The sequence below is a fragment of the Bombus huntii genome, chromosome 4, assembly GCF_024542735.1.
Source record: "Bombus huntii isolate Logan2020A chromosome 4, iyBomHunt1.1, whole genome shotgun sequence".
Taxonomy (NCBI): domain Eukaryota; kingdom Metazoa; phylum Arthropoda; class Insecta; order Hymenoptera; family Apidae; genus Bombus; species Bombus huntii.
In genome coordinates this window covers 3,847,777-3,866,476 of record NC_066241.1, presented here as the reverse complement: position 1 = coordinate 3,866,476, position 18,700 = coordinate 3,847,777, and the positions used below count along the sequence as shown (strand labels likewise).

At 37.8% G+C, this 18,700-nt stretch overlaps 2 protein-coding genes across 7 annotated transcripts in view; one reads left to right on the top strand and one right to left on the bottom strand.

The window, feature by feature from the left end:
• Positions 1 to 257: 257 nt before the first annotated feature.
• LOC126865289 (leucine-rich repeat-containing protein 20) lies at positions 258 to 8,097 on the top strand. 2 transcript variants are annotated; one of them, XM_050617686.1, is made up of 4 exons: positions 258 to 1,767; positions 6,435 to 6,578; positions 6,746 to 6,913; positions 7,003 to 8,097. In XM_050617686.1, exons 1-4 carry the CDS (start codon positions 1,611 to 1,613, stop codon positions 7,164 to 7,166), a joined length of 633 nt encoding a protein of 210 aa, XP_050473643.1. In that variant the 5' UTR covers positions 258 to 1,610; the 3' UTR covers positions 7,167 to 8,097. The 2 variants fall into 2 exon arrangements, with proteins under 2 accessions (XP_050473643.1, XP_050473644.1); XM_050617687.1 differs by lacking the exon at positions 258 to 1,767 and adding an exon at positions 5,694 to 5,821.
• Positions 8,098 to 8,262: 165 nt separating this feature from the next.
• The window catches only part of LOC126865270 (formin-binding protein 1-like), a 31,751-nt gene continuing 21,313 nt past the window's right edge, over positions 8,263 to 18,700 (bottom strand). The window contains exons 2-11 of one of the 5 annotated variants that reach the window (XM_050617631.1): positions 16,438 to 16,553; positions 14,514 to 14,564; positions 13,543 to 13,849; positions 13,219 to 13,365; positions 12,758 to 13,117; positions 11,871 to 11,900; positions 11,218 to 11,525; positions 10,947 to 11,138; positions 10,596 to 10,732; positions 8,263 to 10,494 (exon numbers count right to left, since the gene is read on the bottom strand). In XM_050617631.1, coding sequence (XP_050473588.1) covers positions 10,337 to 10,494; positions 10,596 to 10,732; positions 10,947 to 11,138; positions 11,218 to 11,525; positions 11,871 to 11,900; positions 12,758 to 13,117; positions 13,219 to 13,365; positions 13,543 to 13,849; positions 14,514 to 14,564; positions 16,438 to 16,553 — 1,806 coding nt within the window. In that variant the 3' untranslated portion in view covers positions 8,263 to 10,336. The remainder of the gene's footprint in view (positions 10,495 to 10,595; positions 10,733 to 10,946; positions 11,139 to 11,217; positions 11,526 to 11,870; positions 11,901 to 12,757; positions 13,118 to 13,218; positions 13,366 to 13,542; positions 13,850 to 14,513; positions 14,565 to 16,437; positions 16,554 to 18,700) is intronic. The other 4 variants (XM_050617632.1, XM_050617633.1, XM_050617634.1 and 1 more) reach the window with 4 other exon arrangements.

The following is an 18,700-nucleotide window of genomic DNA, read 5'->3' as shown; positions in this document are numbered from 1 at the left end:
TGAAAATAAAAAGAATAAAAAAATATTTGAACAACGACAATCGAGGAATCGTCTGTACACGCGGTTGTATAATAATTTCTTAATCCGCTGTATAATTTCTTTCAGCTAATCTATCATCGAACGTTTCCCCTTTACGCTTCGTACGCATCTGAGAAATTTCGTTCGCTTTTACAGTATTGCGTAAGAATTCTGGACGTATGGATAAATATGAAACGAAAAATTGGCTCGCCACGGATCTTACGATCTTCAGACGGTTCTTTATAACATGTCATGAATTATAGATGAAAGAAACGTGGAATTAATTAAAGCGGCAAGTCGAAAGAGGAACAGAATTTGGAAGCTCGTAACGAAATGTTGGTAGGAAGTTGGCCGGCGTCATTCGCAGAGTCACGTAAACGTGCAGACGCTTTCCAAACTTACACGCACGATATCTAGGTTTCTTCCGAGTGCAGGCACGATCAAAAGAACCTCAATCTCGATAGAACGTGCAATTAGATGAGTCATCCCGTTCCGCGAGAACTTTTGCATCGAGTATTACGCTTCTCCCTGCGACGATCCCTTCCTGTTTCCGTCAATCTTATGTTCAGACTTCCTTCGTCTATGTCACAAAGGCCTTCGAGTAGTCGTATTTACGCGCCTATTTCTGTACGAAGAAACTTCAATGCCGTGTTTAACGTAGTTCGACTCTTAAGAAGCGTAACGCGGAAAAGCTACACACAAACGGTCCACGAAAATTCATCCTGTTCTTTCTTCGTTGAAAGGACAATGACAATGCGAACTCTGAAACGAGACGTGTTCCGATAGCTGGCACCTTGATTGCACGTTCGTGAAAATCCTAACTCCAATTTCGACAGGTTGCAGGCCGAGTGCACCTGGCTGTGCATATGCGTTGTGGCACCTACAGTTGTTTTCAAACAAAGAGAGGGAGTTGAAACAAAGTAGTCAGCTGATTCGAGATGCATCTTTGGTGGGAGACTCTGCTACGAAGGCTTAAATAGCACCGCGTGGAGTTCTGCACTTCAGTGCCAGCCAGCGTCACCTGAAACACTCTCGTTTCGATATCTCTCCCCTTACCTTCTGAGAGTTCTTCAAGTGCGGGGAAAAACAGAAAATCGCAGGAATCTCGCAGCTTCGTGAAAGATCGAGGACACGACGATCTCGTCTCAGACGCGATCGGTTCATCGATGTTCTCAGAAGCCAACGTTTCTCCGTTGTTTTCTCGATAAACATACCGACAACATTTGCGACGACAACGCTAGAAGTTCGCATTAGACGCGATAGTTTCAGGCAACAAGTATCTCGTCGGAAAAGTGCGTTTCAAGCGTTCTTTGTGTACGATCAAAAGGTTGCGTTCCGAAACATGATTGTTTTTTAATGCGCGAGGAAGAAGTGGAGAGAATCAAGGGTGCTATCGATACTTCGAGGAAGAAACCATAAAAGCGTGTACTTGATCACTGTGCAACGAGTTCGACAGTGATTAGACAACTTTGAAGAGATTCAGTGATCGTTCGATTCCGAATAAATAGAATTTCTAGACGAGTTCCTTGCTTTCGTTTAAAACTCTACAAAGATTTCTCCACGTCCGTCGTACATAATCAAACGTAGAAGAGATGAGACCACCCGCGTACAATGGTGACGATGTGCAACAGATTTCTCAGGAGCAAGGAGAGAGGAACGTGGCTATGGCTGTTTGCGTCCAGTTGGCGGGCCGGGCGATAATTAGGGTAGTTTCCCGGTGCGAAGAGGCGCAGGACAATTGTAATCTAGGTGGGTCAAATCTATCATCGTATGATTTCCTATCTTTGATGACGTTCTAATCTGTTTCGCCTCCTAACATCGACAAAGTTTCGACTTGCTCGTTGGATTTTCGAATGTAAAACAATAAATCTGCAGAAAAACTTGATCTTTGAACCTTTTCTGATAGAAAAATAAAAATAACTCTTTTAAGAGAAAAAAGCATAGTTTTTTTTTTAGAAAAAAAATGAAAAACTATTAATAAAAGAGCAGACAGAAAGTAGTATTTTTCTTTACTAGCGTTGACTCGAGAAACTACTTCGCTAACGTAGAATTGGTTAGCGAAACGTAATTGTTTACTTCGCGTTTGATACTTTCTACGCTACGATATCTTTCCGCCTTTGAGGTATTACACTTTCGCTCGGCTGAGAATTTCATTTGGGGAAAGAAAACGCGCTGGAACATTCGTCGAGTAATATTCGCGTTTCCATGATTCTCTAAAAATTAGATCAAGATGTTCTTCTCGATTTATACTTACTGTACGATCGATGAATAAAAACGCTATGATCGTTTCACGAAACAGAGAACAATTCGCATAATGGACTGCGCACTTTTCCTCGTGTATATGATAATAAAAGCTCAGATAAGATATCGGATAATGCTAAAATTGTATATGTTTTTTCAGAAAAGTATACTCAGACTAATTCCTTATCACCTCCGCGCTCACGTTTGTTCAAATCCGGTCTAGTGGATTATTTCTTAATCGATTTCACTGAAAATTTTTGCTTGTACATGTACTTGCAGTTAAGCACGAACTGTATATCGCAGATCGGATAAATCGTAAATCTTATGCAGGTTGTTTAAGTTCGCTAGCTGTTTGTAACGCATGGCCCGATCTCCTACTGGTATAATCGACTCGCAACAGTACATTTGCCGGTAATGTAATTTGCTCGACTCCCTATTGCACTCAAACATCGCAAATAATCTTCTTAACGTGTGCAAAATCGTGAAAGCAACTTGATGTTCGCTTATAACATGAACTAAATTGTTTACATGATAAATATGGAATCGAAAAGAAATTGTTTTATCGCAATATAATTTTGATCGTTTTGCCTCCGCAGGAGGCATTATCAATAAATTACGAACGATCGAATAATAAATTAATAGACGTCGTGTCGTATCGAGCGACCTTAGAACTCGCTTGGTTAGAGTTTAGAGGACTAATATAGTTGGCAACTCGATACGCGTTTCTAGCCGGCCTTGATTCGTTGTTTCGACTGACCCGTAACCGTAACGAGCTCGATTTTCAAACTACCGTGACAAACTAGGTTCACCAGTACGCTAATGTCTTCCGCGTCGATACTTACTTTTCAAACCACCGTATAGATCATGCGACTCGCTTCCTGATTCAACCTGGAAGTAAGAACGAGTCTCAGTCCTCGCCTTATCTGCTTATCCGGATAGATTTGAGACCTTCCTCAATGTCGCCTCATCCAAGTTTGTCTCGAATCGGTCTGTATCGGGTGTTACCTTATCTCTTCGTTGTTTCTTTGTTTGTTAATTATTTTAGGCGCACTCTTATAATGCCTTAATTACGTTCTTTTTCTCTTAGCTCTATCGTGATTAAGAACATTACTGTCAAGCCGTCAAAAGTAAATACGAGATTTCTAATCGGTAACTGGCGAAAGTCTTGAAGCGGAGAAAATGAGAGCGAGAGGTACTTGGCAGCCACGTTCAAGGAGTCACTCTACGTCCGAATGCGCATTTCTGTAACAACACTTGTAGCGATACTTGAGAAAAATTGTTTTGACAAGAAACATCGGAGCAACAACCAGAAGCGATATAATTGGTCATAGTCAGCACTGAATTGTGTTATCAAGAATTTCTTTGTCATTTAAGAGTTCATTCTAATTCTATTTCTTTAAGTTCGGCATAAGATAATTAAAAGTATCTTTCTATTCTACTCTATATAAATGTCTTTCATCTTTACCGACATAGTATTACTACTCGAAAATGCAAAAGAGATGTTATAACGTTAGCTCGTTAGGTGATAGGGATATCTAATGTTAGTATGATGCATTAGGCAAGCATACGTAACAGGTGGTCGTGTTCTTTGCTGCGGTAGCGGCTCGTGCATCAATTCGAATAAAAGTGAAATGCTCGCTCCGGCTTCTAGCATAGATAATTGGTTGGATAAACATTGCGTTACACAACTCTTGTATCCGGTCTTTGTTCCTTAAGCTATCCAACCATCGATCCGAACACGTTGCAAATTTTGTCTTTATGAACGAAGCTTAAAATAATACGATTACATCGTGTACCGTATAACTGCAGTACTAATACAAACATTTTTATGACGTCCGAGTCGTTATGTTTCCTTTGCAATTTTTTCATTTTTTTACAATACTTTGTATTGTATTTTAACTATATTAATAAACAATTTTAAGTTTGTAAACACTTTAATATTGGCTATTGATATTATTGTACGATATATGGATGACTCAACTTGTGAGTCAACAGTCGGCCAACAGGAAGATCTATTGTACGTTTTGGAGGCATTTGTGCATACGAAAGGTCAATCTCGGAATAGTGAACCGCTACGAGGCCCTGGCAAAGTAAATGCTCGCGCTTTGCATGTCGCACGAGAGTCGTTTCTTCTTCCTGATCTTTTTACATGTATCCACGACAAAGTGTTAATGAACTACTAAGCTGTTACGTCATCATGTTATTTTCATTGTTGTCCCATTATTTTTTAATACATTCATTATTTGAATGTGCAATTTCTGCTCATTGTCTTCTTTCAATAAAGCTAGAATTTCATCTTTCAAATTTTTTGTCATATGGATCCGACAATAAAAAAATCGGGCTTACCGATGCATGCAAACTTAGTTAACTCGTAGCGTTATTTGTCCAAAGTATAAAACTTGTGCTTGAATAAATGAGTCAGCTTGCAGTTTTATCACTCGACCTGAACCCTGTTCCGTAAAAAATATTTACATTAGTGAGCGTATTATGAATATTTAATAAATGCGTATGATTGAAATAGACTTATTTCATAAGAAATCGAAGAATTATTAATTTTTATGTGAACAGCATTATTTTTTCATATGTAAAACATGGACGATACTGTATATTTTCATAGCCATGAGATAAAATACGAGTGTATACACCTTGTACGCTATATGAATACAGGTACGCGAGGCGCCACCATGTATGGAAACGTAACCTTAAATGGTAGCTTGCCACCAAAGCCATTTACTACTTTATAGCAAAAAGTCATCGCCACTGTCAATACAAACAGTAAAACATAGTCAGGTAGTTGACTCAGTTAACAGCGTTGAAAGTCTCTATAAGACGAAATTGTGTTTGAAAGTTTGAAACAGATAATGATGTTAAAAAATAAGTACGAACGAAATATAGTTTCGTTGTAGCGAAGTTTTCAAATGTTCGATACTGTACCTATAAATCAATTCATGAAGTAATGTATAATATTTTATCTCGTACGATGTTAAGTATCGTGAACTATAAATATATTGCTTCGGTAATAAAATTAATCGGCTTAAGTCGTACATAAGCATTTGCAATAATATAAATCATAAAAATATTACTTGACGCGAAACAGAAGAAGGCATAACAAAATCAGAACTAAACGCGCAAGCGCCCGAAAAATGGCGACAAGATTTTCTAGCGCAATATCGAACAAGCGAGTGTCCCGCATCTATTTTCACATCGCTAAAACGCTTCTAAAATTTGTTTTTGTCTTATTAAAATTCAAATTAGATAACAATAAATTTAAATTTCAGTCATTAAGAAAATATGATACTACGAATATCAGAATGTATCAGACATTTTACATTATCGTCATTGATTTCCACGTCACAATATCACAGCACGAATTTCCGGAAAGTAAAGTGAATGCCAAGGTCATCAAACGCGTGCTATTTATTTCTGAAATTAGTCGAAAATAAATGTTTCATATAAAGGTGGCGAGACGTCTAACTTGAGTCAGTTTGCCTCAGCAAGATGGCGAACGCCGTCACGAGAGTAGTGTTGCGCTGCGAGGATGCACAAGAAACTAACAATCTTGGTAAATTGTACTTTGTAAAATATTTAAAAAATCGTTTTCATAGACTGTCAAAATCACGATTCTCGCAAACATTTAAGACTAATCTGTTTAAATTAATTGTCATTGTAGATACTTTAATTTAGTTCATGACCTAGTTTTCGCTGCTACAGGTGCATCGCGGGTTTTATAAAAAATTGTATGTGTTTATCCAAGCATTTCACGTTTTCAATATAATTTCTATGTGCTTAATCAGATTAGATTCGATCTGTAACTTCGAAAGTAAGAAACAATAATTGAAAAGTGTGCAAACTGCTATTGTTATCGTCGTGGAATATTGATACACTGACCTAGTTCGACAGCTGATCTGTCAAGAACACAATACGGCCGGGCGCAATATCTTCGTGCTCCAGTTGTGAAAATTGAACACATCACTATTTTTTATGACATGTAGTTCAAATATATATGTGTAATACATAGAATATATATGTTTAATATAACGTTAATAATGTCTTGTTTATATAACTGTTGATGTGTTTAATTTGATCAGATATAGATTTCGGAAAATATTTTTTTTCATGTATGAAACAAAGTAATTACGTAACACTTTTTAATGTTACCATTTTATATTTTTCAGATCTGTCAGAATGCCAACTAATGCAGGTACCTGATGCAGTTTATCATTTAATGAGACACACAGAGTTAAAAAGATGTAATCTGTCAGGGAATGTGATAACAAAAATTCCACCAAAATTTGCAGTCAAGTTCTCTCTGATTACTGGTAAGTTGATTAATACTTGTTTTTAATTAAATATTCGTACTGTTAATTTCTTTTTCGTCTCTGTTATTATCTTGTTTTCGATAATTAAAGAAAATTTTATCTCTTTTTTTCTATTTAAGCTGAAAGGTATCACTGTAATACAAATTCAAACACGTAATCGTTTCTAGAACTGAACCTGAGTCATAATCAAATGAGTAAGCTACCAGAAGAACTTGCTGAATTGCAAGCTTTAGAAAGGTTGGATATATCGCATAATACATTCATTGCTTTGCCACCCGTTACATGTCGGATACCGCAACTCAAGCGGCTTCTTGCTAACAACAATTCAATCATTGGTAAGCATTACTTACTTTGTTACATAAAGGATATTCAAATGATTCAGTTATCGATATTATTGGTAATTTTGATAATTTTATTTTTCTAGACATAGACGTTGAAAGACTCAGGCACGCTCCCGCGTTGGAATTTATTGATCTTCAAGCCAATCCATTAACGGCCAGGATGCACGATCTTCTAAGTACTTTAACTCGAATTAAAATTGAACTGACCCCTCGACAAGTCGAAGAATGGGAGGACCTCACTATTTGAAGTGAATCCATAGTTCAAAGAAAACAATAATATCTGCCAAAGCAGCTGATCGTCGAATAATCGTTCTACATGGACGTAGTTTGCTTCCATTACTATTGACTGAGATTGTTCAAAAGTTCGCAGATTGTTACGCGAATTCCGAACAAAAGCAAGTATTTTGTACAGTGACAAAAAAAGCACATGACTGATCGATAACAGGTGTGATGATATGCGGCAAGAATCATCAGGAAATGGAACTCTCTCCAGTTGATGTTTCTTATAATCTGTACTTAAGGATAGACTTGCCGCGTACCTGGAACTTTCTTCATTGATCTCGTGGATAGCGATTGATTGTCACTTCTTTTACTCTCGTTTTGTACCGTGTGGATTTTTTTAGATATTATTATGCTGCTCGCTCATTTGGCCCGCGGAATGCTGTGATCCATGTATGTGTAACATCGCGAGCTGCCGATTCAATTTACTACCATATTTTTACTAACTCCAAATAAGTATCCTGTACATTTAAGATATGTTTTATTATTTTTTATGCGTGGACTTGACACACTGCGACCTATTATGTAATAAATCGAACGACTGCCAATATATAGGCGATCTATTACTGACATTTTCGCCATAAATCGATCAATACTTTTGATTTTATAAAACATTGAAAAGAAAAAGAAGAGAATGAGAAGTATAAATCCAATGTACCGATTAGAATATACAAAAATTCATTATTTTCTTTTGTTTAGATACGTGTCTTATGGACTGGTAAGAATTTACAGGAACAATTGTATTTAATTTATATAAACGATATGTACATTAAACTGTATTATGTATTAATTGTAATGTAGCTCTGTGTATATGCACAACAGGTATCAGAATGTATTGCTCTGTATTTCTGATCTAGTCAATTGTCCGCGAAATGTTACAATATACTTTAAGAAACACAGTTCTCCTTTATTTTTCCTTCTAACTCACTTCCTTTCTAATGGTGAAAAGGATGTTAAGGAGTAATAGATGGATACGTTGGATTTGCACACTAGTGTCTCAAACCACGTTATATTGGTTTAGTAGCTATATTTTTTCAATATTAATAATAATAATAATAATAATAATTAATAATAATTAAACGTATAATGAGTCACGGAGTTAATTATCTACAATACTTGTTCATGAATATAAAATCACAAAATATACATAGAATGGACGCGCAATTGAATGTTAAGAATTAAGGTAGACATACGGATCTCGTTCTTTTTTCTATCGTTATCTAATAATTTTCTCATTACACTTTCATCAAGTGATACAGCCTATCAAGGATCGATATTCAACCGAAAAGTATTGCGACTGACTTTTCATTGAAACCGATAACCGCACGCGAAAATACTGTTGACTTTCGCAAAAATCTTACAGCTCGCATTCTGACAACTAATGATAAATTTAAAAAATATCGCGCGAAGACACGTACTGCATGCTTATTCTTGGTTGCTCAGAAAATGCAGTGAAACATATAATCGTATGTCAGGGGGTAAAGAAATTACAGCGAATGAATAGGCAGCAGTAATTGCGGCTCAAGAAAGAGCTATTGATCTTTGTTTAATTTCGTGTACTTGCGTACCTTATATACCGAAGCTATACTTTAATGAGTGATTATAGTTTATATATCTATATGTATATATATATACATATTTATTTATTTATTTATATTTATATATATACATATACATATACATATTTTTAATACGCGAGCATATATACGACTACACGATTTCGATACATCGCAATCGAATCTAGGACGAATCTAGGCTTTGTAACTGCGAAGCTAAGAATTTCTTCCAGCATCGAAATAGAGGCATTTTTTCAAACAAAAATGTTAACACCACCATTTCGTACTTATATCTGCAATGGAAACAAATGTATCGCTTCGCAGGATACACATCGAATCTGGCACTCACACACGTACCATTCATTTCGTTCTTCCTCCCATATCCCTTGCAATATGTACAGAAATATATTCTAACTAAATTCACATCCAGGCAATATCATAAACAAAACTTAACCGACCAATCTTCGGAATCTACTTGCTGTACAGAGCACCACCTAATCACCTTCCTGTTGCATTAAAAAGAAAAAAAAAGAACAGAGAAAACGAACGTCAATTAATAAACTTACTAAAGAACAATAGAAGATAAAAAATAATTCAAAAATAATTGTAAAGAAGCGACATCACATTTCTATCATCGGCTAAAGCAAGAAACAGACATATATATATATGTGTGTGCCATAAAACAAATAATGCATTTTCCCCATTTTTATAATATATATAAGATTTAAATAAGAATTAAATTTAAAAGCACTATAGTATTTATCAGTTTCTTGAACTTCGGCAGAGATAGTGTGAATTCGTCTGAGTTGCCTACTTTACAACCGAGTTAATAAAAAAAAGCACATAAAAACTCGTGCAATTACAACGACCGTAATTTTTATCCGTGATGTGTAGGCGGAGCACATGTTATATATATATATATGTGTGTGTGTATGTATGTGTATCATACGACAGGTATTTACTTTCATTAATGAAGTTGCAAATTATTTACTTGTGTATATCTAAATTACAGAGACGCGTTTCCAGAATCATCCAAGTGATCAGGGTGCTTTTATCATTTTTCTTCAAAAAATGTATCGTACTTCGCAAATATTGAACGTGTACAATGAAACCTCCTTAAAACGGTTGGGCATAACATCATTCTAAGTAATTGTACGATCTTAACTATACTATTTAGTACTAAGTGAGTTCAGCTTGTCGATCACTTTTGTATAAAAGAAGCTAGATCTTAAAAGTGAAATTTAATTTCTCTTTGTTCTCTCTTGTTCGATAAACTGATGGAAGCTAGAGGGAAATGTGTTGGGCATAATTGACTGAACCTTCGACAACCAAAGTCATAAGATTCTTCCAAAAATCAGAACATTGGCACATAATAATTTTTATTTATACGACATAACCGACATTTAGGCCCATGATTTGACCAGAGTATATGCTGAAACCTTGTGCCATTCAACCAACACAAAACCCTTAACAACACTCTCATTGCTATTTTTAATCGTTCAATGTACCATATTGAACTCATAGTATGAATAACCTTGAAACTTCCTCATTTCACAATTGTTTAACGTTCTAAAAGAAGTGGCTAAGTGTTATAGAGATGACACTCTATGTAAGATGTAGGTACAAAGCCCTCGATTGGTTGTGAAATGCGACGCACACGCGTCCATCCATCCCCTTGATCTAATTCAATCATGTATAATTCTTCTCCATCGTACATCGGTATTGAACCTTCGCTAGTCGCTAAAAATATAATTTTCAATTCATATACATATTTTTTGGATTATTAACAGAAATAAATTAAGAATACTTTGGTAAAGTTGTTGGATGCATCGTGTACGTACCATCGAAAGGATAAAGAGCCCTACACGTTCCCAATGGCGGTTGAGCATCAATTTCATCAACGTAATATTCTTCTCCGCCACTACCAGGAAGGGATGTCCTCGATTCTCCAAGACCAGATTCCGGGCTATTCGTGGAACTGTGCATCAGTACCGTAAAGCGAAAAGCGTGTCTAATTGGTCTAGTTAAAAATTCTAATCTGTATTTATACCGATTCAAAAACTCATTATTATCACAACGACTCGACTTAACAAAAAGGAAGTCTTTCACGGTAGATCCTAAATTAATTTCGTAATATGACCCGATATAGAATTGATAGAATTCGAAATGAGAATTAGTTAATTAAAACTTACCCGTGCGTCGGCTGCGGCGTACCCGGAGCACTTTTCTTGTGTATTGGTTGATTAGCGTTCGCATTGCTTACACTTGAATCAGACGCCGATCTTGACAGACTTTCCTCTCCTCCTGAATGACTGGATCTTCTTGAACTTAACGGCCTTGTTGCGGAACCATTACTAGTCGGTTTTCGTGGTGCTTGACTCGGACTAGAAATTTTAGATTATACAACTTACACTATGAACTAAGTAGATCGTGAAAAGAGTCTATGAAATTCTGCAAGGTCACCTGGATAAACTGACACCGGCGCGCATTGCTTCTTCGAAATAACCTTGGAATTTTGCCAATTCTGCACCGAGTTTATCTAGTTTGTTGCTCGATTGATTCAATTGTCCTTCTATGCTCATCGGATCACCTAATGCAGGATTTTGTTCGTATACGCCTTTCATCTTCATCAAGCCGTCCCTAGCTGCGGTTTCTTGCTGAATTTTTGCTTGTATTTCATCCAGCCTTTGCTGTAATCTCTTCTTGCGTTGATTCGGAGGTAGATCGCTGCAGTCCTCCTTTGCACCGTCGCCATATCCAGGCACATTATTCTGGAATGTTTCAATTTAAGTATCCAAGTTTCAAAGGTGAATGTTAGCAAAATATTTAATGAATTACGATGGAAAACAAGAGAGAAGAAAGCACGCGATTATCATATATATGATAGTAGAGTTAATTCTACGTTACTAATGAAGAGTTAATATATACAAATTCAACAACGTTTTATATTATGCGTCACTTTCACGAGCATACTTAGAGCTGGACAAAATATCAATGAAATAAAAAAAAATATACATAAAGGCGAGTATTCTGTGGTCAATCATCAAAACCGTGGGACTCTGTGAATAAGGACTGTCGTACAATAGACAATGACAACAGTAAAGAAATAGACAGACCTTCAAAGCTATGCCCACCTCGATCAACTTCTGTTGTTCGCATGAAACAAATTCCAAAAGCGTATCATTCAGCGAATGAATCGGAAAAACGGGGCTCAGGCGATAGCGTTGAGTAAAAACTCAGTAAAGAAAATATCATGGACATTATATATTCCGTAATACGCAAAAACGTATTTACTGTTTCAACGATGTCTGAGTTTGTACTCGGCCAACAAGACACATCTAACAAACGTACGTAATTACTGATATATATCTCGATGCAGAACAAAATGCTGATGTTACACAGTGGCAGGCGAGCAAGCGATTTGTAGTGTACTTACTAAGTACAATAGTATCCAAATTCATAGTCCACGGGTGATTGGAAACAAGAGACCACACAGGCAGATCGAACCATCCACCAAATTAATAAAAAGTACAGAAGAAAGATAAGTTATGCTGGCTACGCGAAAATTAACACGATACTATTTTAAATTATCGTTCGAACTAGATAGAATGAACGTTATATCCCTATTCCATCCCTTTAGCCTTAAAGATCGCACGAAATAAAAAGGAAATTTTAAACGAATAATAACATCGCTAAAAATTAACGGAAAACTCGATTATTTAGAAAACTAAAAATTACACGAATCACTCATGCTGCAAAAGATCTGTGTGCGTATTTCAGGCCTGTTGATAGATAATTATGCGAATATGAGCATCGAATAAGGTAATTACAAAAAGATAAAGAATATTTCGTGCATATTGTAACTATCTTTCGTTCTTACTTTCGACGTTTTTACACTTTTGAAGAGAGAAAGAGTAAAAAACGTGAACAATGCTCGGATCACAAACATACTTATGACACAAATAAAAACTACACTGGTGGAATCGCTATGAACAACATTTACCTTATTGCTACTGAATATGCCGAACAGACCAACCCTCTTCTTGATTTTACTACCGGAAACGGTACCCTTCGCTGTCAGGTGATGATTGTGTATCGGCTGCATCACGGGTTGTGACAACTGACTATTGCTGTCATACGTTTTAGCCACGGAAAGGTCTTCGAACGGAAAATCTCCCGGAGGCTGGAAGCCGCTTTTGTAACGTTCGATTACCAATAGCGTGTCTTTTTTCTCATTGATCTCGTTTGCCGCTTTCTCGATACCGTCTAAACACTGAGCGATTATCGGAGCCACTGCTCGTTCTATTTCTACAGACTTTAGCATGTAGTTTCGCATGTTTTTTATTCTCTTTTCATCGAGTTCCTACAACAAGATATATAGAGCGTTGAAATCGTGTACATCTTCAAAGAATAGGAATTCTGGATTCCAGACGGATAAATAATAGATCAAACAATGTCGTATACCTGCAGGTGTTGAAACACTTCTGGCATAGCCGTGTGATAATGCAGCGTCTGCATGTCGTTTGTTTTCTGCAACTGATTCGCGTACTCGGTTTTCGCTTCTTCACTCTGCTGAGTTTTTAAGGTCATGTTCATCCTCTGCTTTTCGACCTGAGCATAAAATAAACCATACAGAGTTCACAGATTATTACCACGCAACTTGTATTCCTCGACAAGTATCCACGGATCGATATTCGCTTAGAGTTTTATGTTAAAAGCTACTCAGCCAAGTTAATTCGAAATTTCTCAGGTGCAAAAGTGAAACGAGGATCAAAACCATCCACCTACTTCCGCTCTCGAGAGATTTAAATCAGCATCTGCCCTTTGATAATTTTCCACTGCTCTTTCCGCCTCACGGAAAGCTTTCTCGTAAGCCTTCCTAGCACGCTCCAGATTCCCAATCTGACCGGTCAGGTTCGCCATTAATCTGGCGCCTTCTTGAAGGTGCTTTTTACGGTCTTCCTTGAAGTCCTTCACGAGAATATTCAATTCCCTTAACACGTTTGCCTGTAGATTCTCTGCGATTACTTCCCTCTGTCCTGCCTGATCGTTTACCTCGTTCAACTCCATTTTGAACGCTCGACATGGACTATACCTGCGGTCAAAGTTCATATATCGTCTCGTATTTAATTATGCGACGCAAGGTCATAAATCTTCTGGTTTACGTAAATGAATATGACGCAGAACGAACCGCAGCATGAAAAGAAACAAGCCTATGAGCGCAGTAACGAGCCAGTTACTGACTACAACTTATAATGCAATCTACCCACGCCCTCAGATAAGAGATTAGCTACTGTTTTCTGTCATGCCACGCATGGAATATCAAAGGCGCTCGAGAATTTTTCTTTACTTTCAGGCGCCGCGTTTGCATTCTAATCGAAAGTCTAGGAAGCATTCGTAACTCTTAAGAATTGCAAGACGTACGCGATCAGTTGCGAGATCAATCCTGACTACGAGGAATAAATATCGAGGATTGACGTTCACGAAATAACTAAGAATATAAAAAGATGGGCCGAATGCCAAATAGTAAAGTCGCTTTGGAAAAACACAGGAAATATATTCTTTACCGGATCATTTATCTCTGACTGAGAACGACCTACTAAAATATAATTTACATGCCAAGAAGAAGAGAAATAAGACAGAAAAAGTAGGCAGAATGTATTTTACAGTAGGAATTATTTTGAAGCATTATTCATGTCGAGGAACATTACTACGGAGCGTGGATCCGGTATTACGCCTCTGAGTTGGCTCATACTTACTGATAATCCTCCTCCTCCTTCTTCTTGGGTTGATAGCTCTTCACGAGACGTCTGAAATCAGAAACGAAACAAGATTGCCGATCACGTGTAATAGTCAAGCCGAAGACAACGTACGAAGAAGAAACCTAACGTCTCCTGCTAAGGAAATAATTTATCTCTGGTTCGTGTGAAAGATTAAAAAAAAAAAAAGATCCTACGTTTAAACAACGTCGGTCCTTTTCTAGTTATTTGTGGTTTAAAGATATTTTCAAACGGACGCCTTTGGAACTGAGCACAGATCGTAACGTTGTTGATAGCAACGCGAAGATTAGAATTTCCATAATAGCGTAAGGAAAAATAAATCTCGTTGAGCATTATAAAACCGCGCGACAAAACGATGATGAAGCTCGTGTTTCACGTAGAACAATAAAGCTGGACGTTTTCCAGAATTCCATGCTCAGATTGCGTTTAGTCATTCGTGCAGCAAGAAATAACTACGGCCGAGTCATTCTAATTTGAACACTCGGGCGACGAGCGAGCGATAAATGTGTGTCGGCCACCAAATGCATTATCATCCGGAAGTTGACGTGTCCTTGATACCAGATCAACCATACGGTTTATCGGACTTCAACGTGCCGCGAAACCGGAAAACGGTTCGTGAAAACGGCCGATGATTTCTAAAATACCAAGAAACGGGAACCGTAAATTAGGAGGCAAGTCCAAGTATGTACGTGCGCGTGTCGGATCGGAAAAGCTATTTTCGATTCCTCTTGAATTCCCCTTCGTAGGTCTGGGTCACTGTTCAAAAATTGGGAAAGTTATTTTCAAGTCGATTCCCGGTATCCTTTGCCCAGATCTAGAGATCGTTATTCAAAAGCTTGACGGAAATACATCCCAAGTAATTTACGTTTCGATATCGAGGGTCTAGGTCGGTAGCTAAGAAAGAGTCGATAAAGCTGCTTTGGACACAAGTGAACTCTTTTACGTTCGAATTACTGAGATAGAAGAAAAGGGACATGACAAGCTATTTCTGTCTTACGATTCTCGGGCTCTTTTTTCTAGATCTGGGTTAGTATCCGATAATTCGTCGTACATTGCACCGAACTTCTCTAACTAACCGAGAAACTCGAAGAAATTAAGTGCGCTAGATTTAAAGAATATAACCGTATTTTGCAGAGTGTTCGGAATGCTTTTAATGAAAATCAACGGTGCATCGAGGGAAACTGCCACGCGGTAAAACGGTACTCCATTTGTACGAGTAACACGAGCATGTATCGTAGAAATTACGGCGCATTAAGGCGAGGAACGTGCCCGTGATAATTTATATGCAGTGGAACGAACGTGCCTTGGATAGATGTGTGACGAGCACGCGGAATCATTCTCTACACTTCATATGCGTCAACTGATTAAGGGACACCGATAACGTTCGTCGCAATTAAACCCTGCCAAATTCAAAAGAAATCGCGCTACCTCTGTAGCTAAATTCCAATCGTTTCTTCTTAAAAAATGCGACAAATAACGTTGGCTTTATTAGTCGATATTTTCTTTTGTTATTAAGTTATTTTTTATTAAATCAGGTGGATATTATATAAACCAGTTTATATTATACCGGTAGAGAGGAGAAAATAAGCTGCTTTCGAGACACCAGATAGAACAAAAGTGTGCAACAGTAGACGGCATTCACGGAACAAACAAGGGGGCCCTTTAATACAATATTACTGACTACATCTTGTGTCCGTGAACTCATGGGGTGCGTGAGACACGCTCATTATACAGGATGTCCTATTGAAATCGTTAACCTCGGATACTGCCCCCTTTGTTAATTTACGTAGAAAAAGAGAGGCGTGCATCTCGGTTAAACAAAAACAGCCACCAACGATAAATTTCTCGCGAGAAATCTATGCACCTGAAAAACACGCTTCTAATACGCACAAGTATTTCTTACCTGAGTTTAGCAGCATATTCCACCTCGATAGCGCATCGGTCACGAATGAAATGGCCATACCTTTCCAGGAACTCTATCCCTTTCTGCGTGTGCAGGGACAGATTCTCGTACTGGTCCTGCAGTAAAAAAAAAACACACACACACACAATCAGTTGACGTAGTTTGGAAGCTCGATGAGATTTTTTTCTTTTTATTTAATAAAATTTACAATCAATTCTGGCGTTGAGAATTTTCAGTAATTTTTTCTGGCGTGGTGCAGTGACATGACTAAATATTAATAATAAGTTAATACTTATTACAGATAAGTATAATTTTTAAGTAAATGTTGTGAATAGGTAAATATTGCTTAATTTAAATAACTAATTAAATCTAGCGTTTAGGTCTAGCGGGCAGTGTCTCTTCCGCCTGCGAATCTGGTCCGACGTAATTAGGGGGTTTCGATGTTTGTTGACTCTTCTGCTGTATCTGTCGCTATATTTTGCTATTTCCTCTTTGATTGTTGATATCTTAAGGTCGCGATGTATTAGTTCGTTGATCACGTACGAGCATTTATAATGGATCTTAGCGTTTTCGATTGAAAGCGTTGAAGTATTTCAATGTTGGAATTACTTGCTGTTCCCCATAGTTGAATTCCGTAGGTCCAGACAGGTTTTATTACGCTCTTATAGAGGGTAATTTTATTCTGTGTGCTTAGGTTGGAGCGTCGGCCAGTGAGCCAATAGAATTTTTTTTTTTCGATGAGATTGTCAAACGTAATTGGAAAGAACAAAACTATATATAGATTTTAATATCTGGTAGGATGATACTACGTTCGAGCGTGGAAGAGCGAATTCGCTTGAAAAATTCCTGTGGAGTTATAACGGACTGAAGAATACACGTGAGACTGGCGAGACGCTTGATGCCACGTGGAAATTTGGCACACGTGGCAAGAATCTACGTGGAACGTGTAACGTCTTTACGAGTGTACGGTGACTAGGATACGAAGATAAGGAACGAACGTGAGATACACGGCAGCTAGATGGGAAAATTTTATTTTATTTATTAATTTCGTATCATTTTATATCGTTGTTCTATTTCGTTAAACATTATTTTTATCGTTACATAACAGATACCTCTGATCTCTCGTTTAAAATTACACCCTATATGTACATATATATACTTCAAGCAAGCAATTTATCTTTCTTGCGAAATTAATATCAATTTGTTATCAGGGCGATAAAAAATACACTTTCAAAAGCTATCGTAAAAAATGTACAGACAAAAATTTGATATTAAATCGCGATCGTACCAAAGCGTAGCTCAATTTTTGTTCATCGATTGTCCCGGAAGCCCTGTTTCTCGAGGGACAGTGGGTCGAACGACGAAGCATGGCTTCTTAAAATTTCTTCCGAGGCGCTCGAAAAAGCTGCCGTAACTCGTTGCTCGAGCCGATGCATCGACCATGGCGTTCCAATGATCTGAGGTGATAGGTCGCGATAGTGATAGGAAGAAACACTTGAATATATTTAACGATATATATGTCGGAGACGAAAGGACATCGGGGCTTCCCTTTTGGAATGTTGAGAAAAATCCCAATACCCTGGTCCAGACTTTTACTATAGCTACACTTAAGTAATAAAACTAAGAAATAGTTGTAATGTTCTAATTCGATTATGGGTGCTCAAGGTTTAGGACTATGGGCTTGGGCTCGAAGTGACATAACGGGTCACTGAACGTAGCCAGGGTCACGGCAGGGACGTGTACCTGACACAGGTATGGAATAATTATATAGCTCTCCTTAAAAACAAAGATTGACCCGAGAGGTGGGGAGAGGACTACATAAGGGCAGTTCCACTTGGACTGTGATTGAGTCTATCGAAAGCAGTACTACTTGCACGTTGAGTGACACCAGGATCGTGTATCACATCGCATTCGTCGTCCCGTTGGCCGTGGATTCGTTATCGAACCTGAGGCCACCGTCATTCGTGTCTAATCACCGCGGTTACTCGATAACTTTGTAATACTTACGACTGTGATAATAAACATTACCGCTATCGTATAACAACCATGGCTAATCCTAGCGAAAGTTCGTTAAACGCCCCTAATCCTATTCTTGACGTGAACCCGACATATATATATTTATTATGATATGCTCTATACGTACACTTTGCGTAGAACTCGCGATTACTATTAGCGGTTCGCGATTCGCGATCACAAGTTCGACTTGTGGTCGATGCGTTTTGATGCGCGGTACAAGTCCGGACGATGATTGCTTAAGATGCCG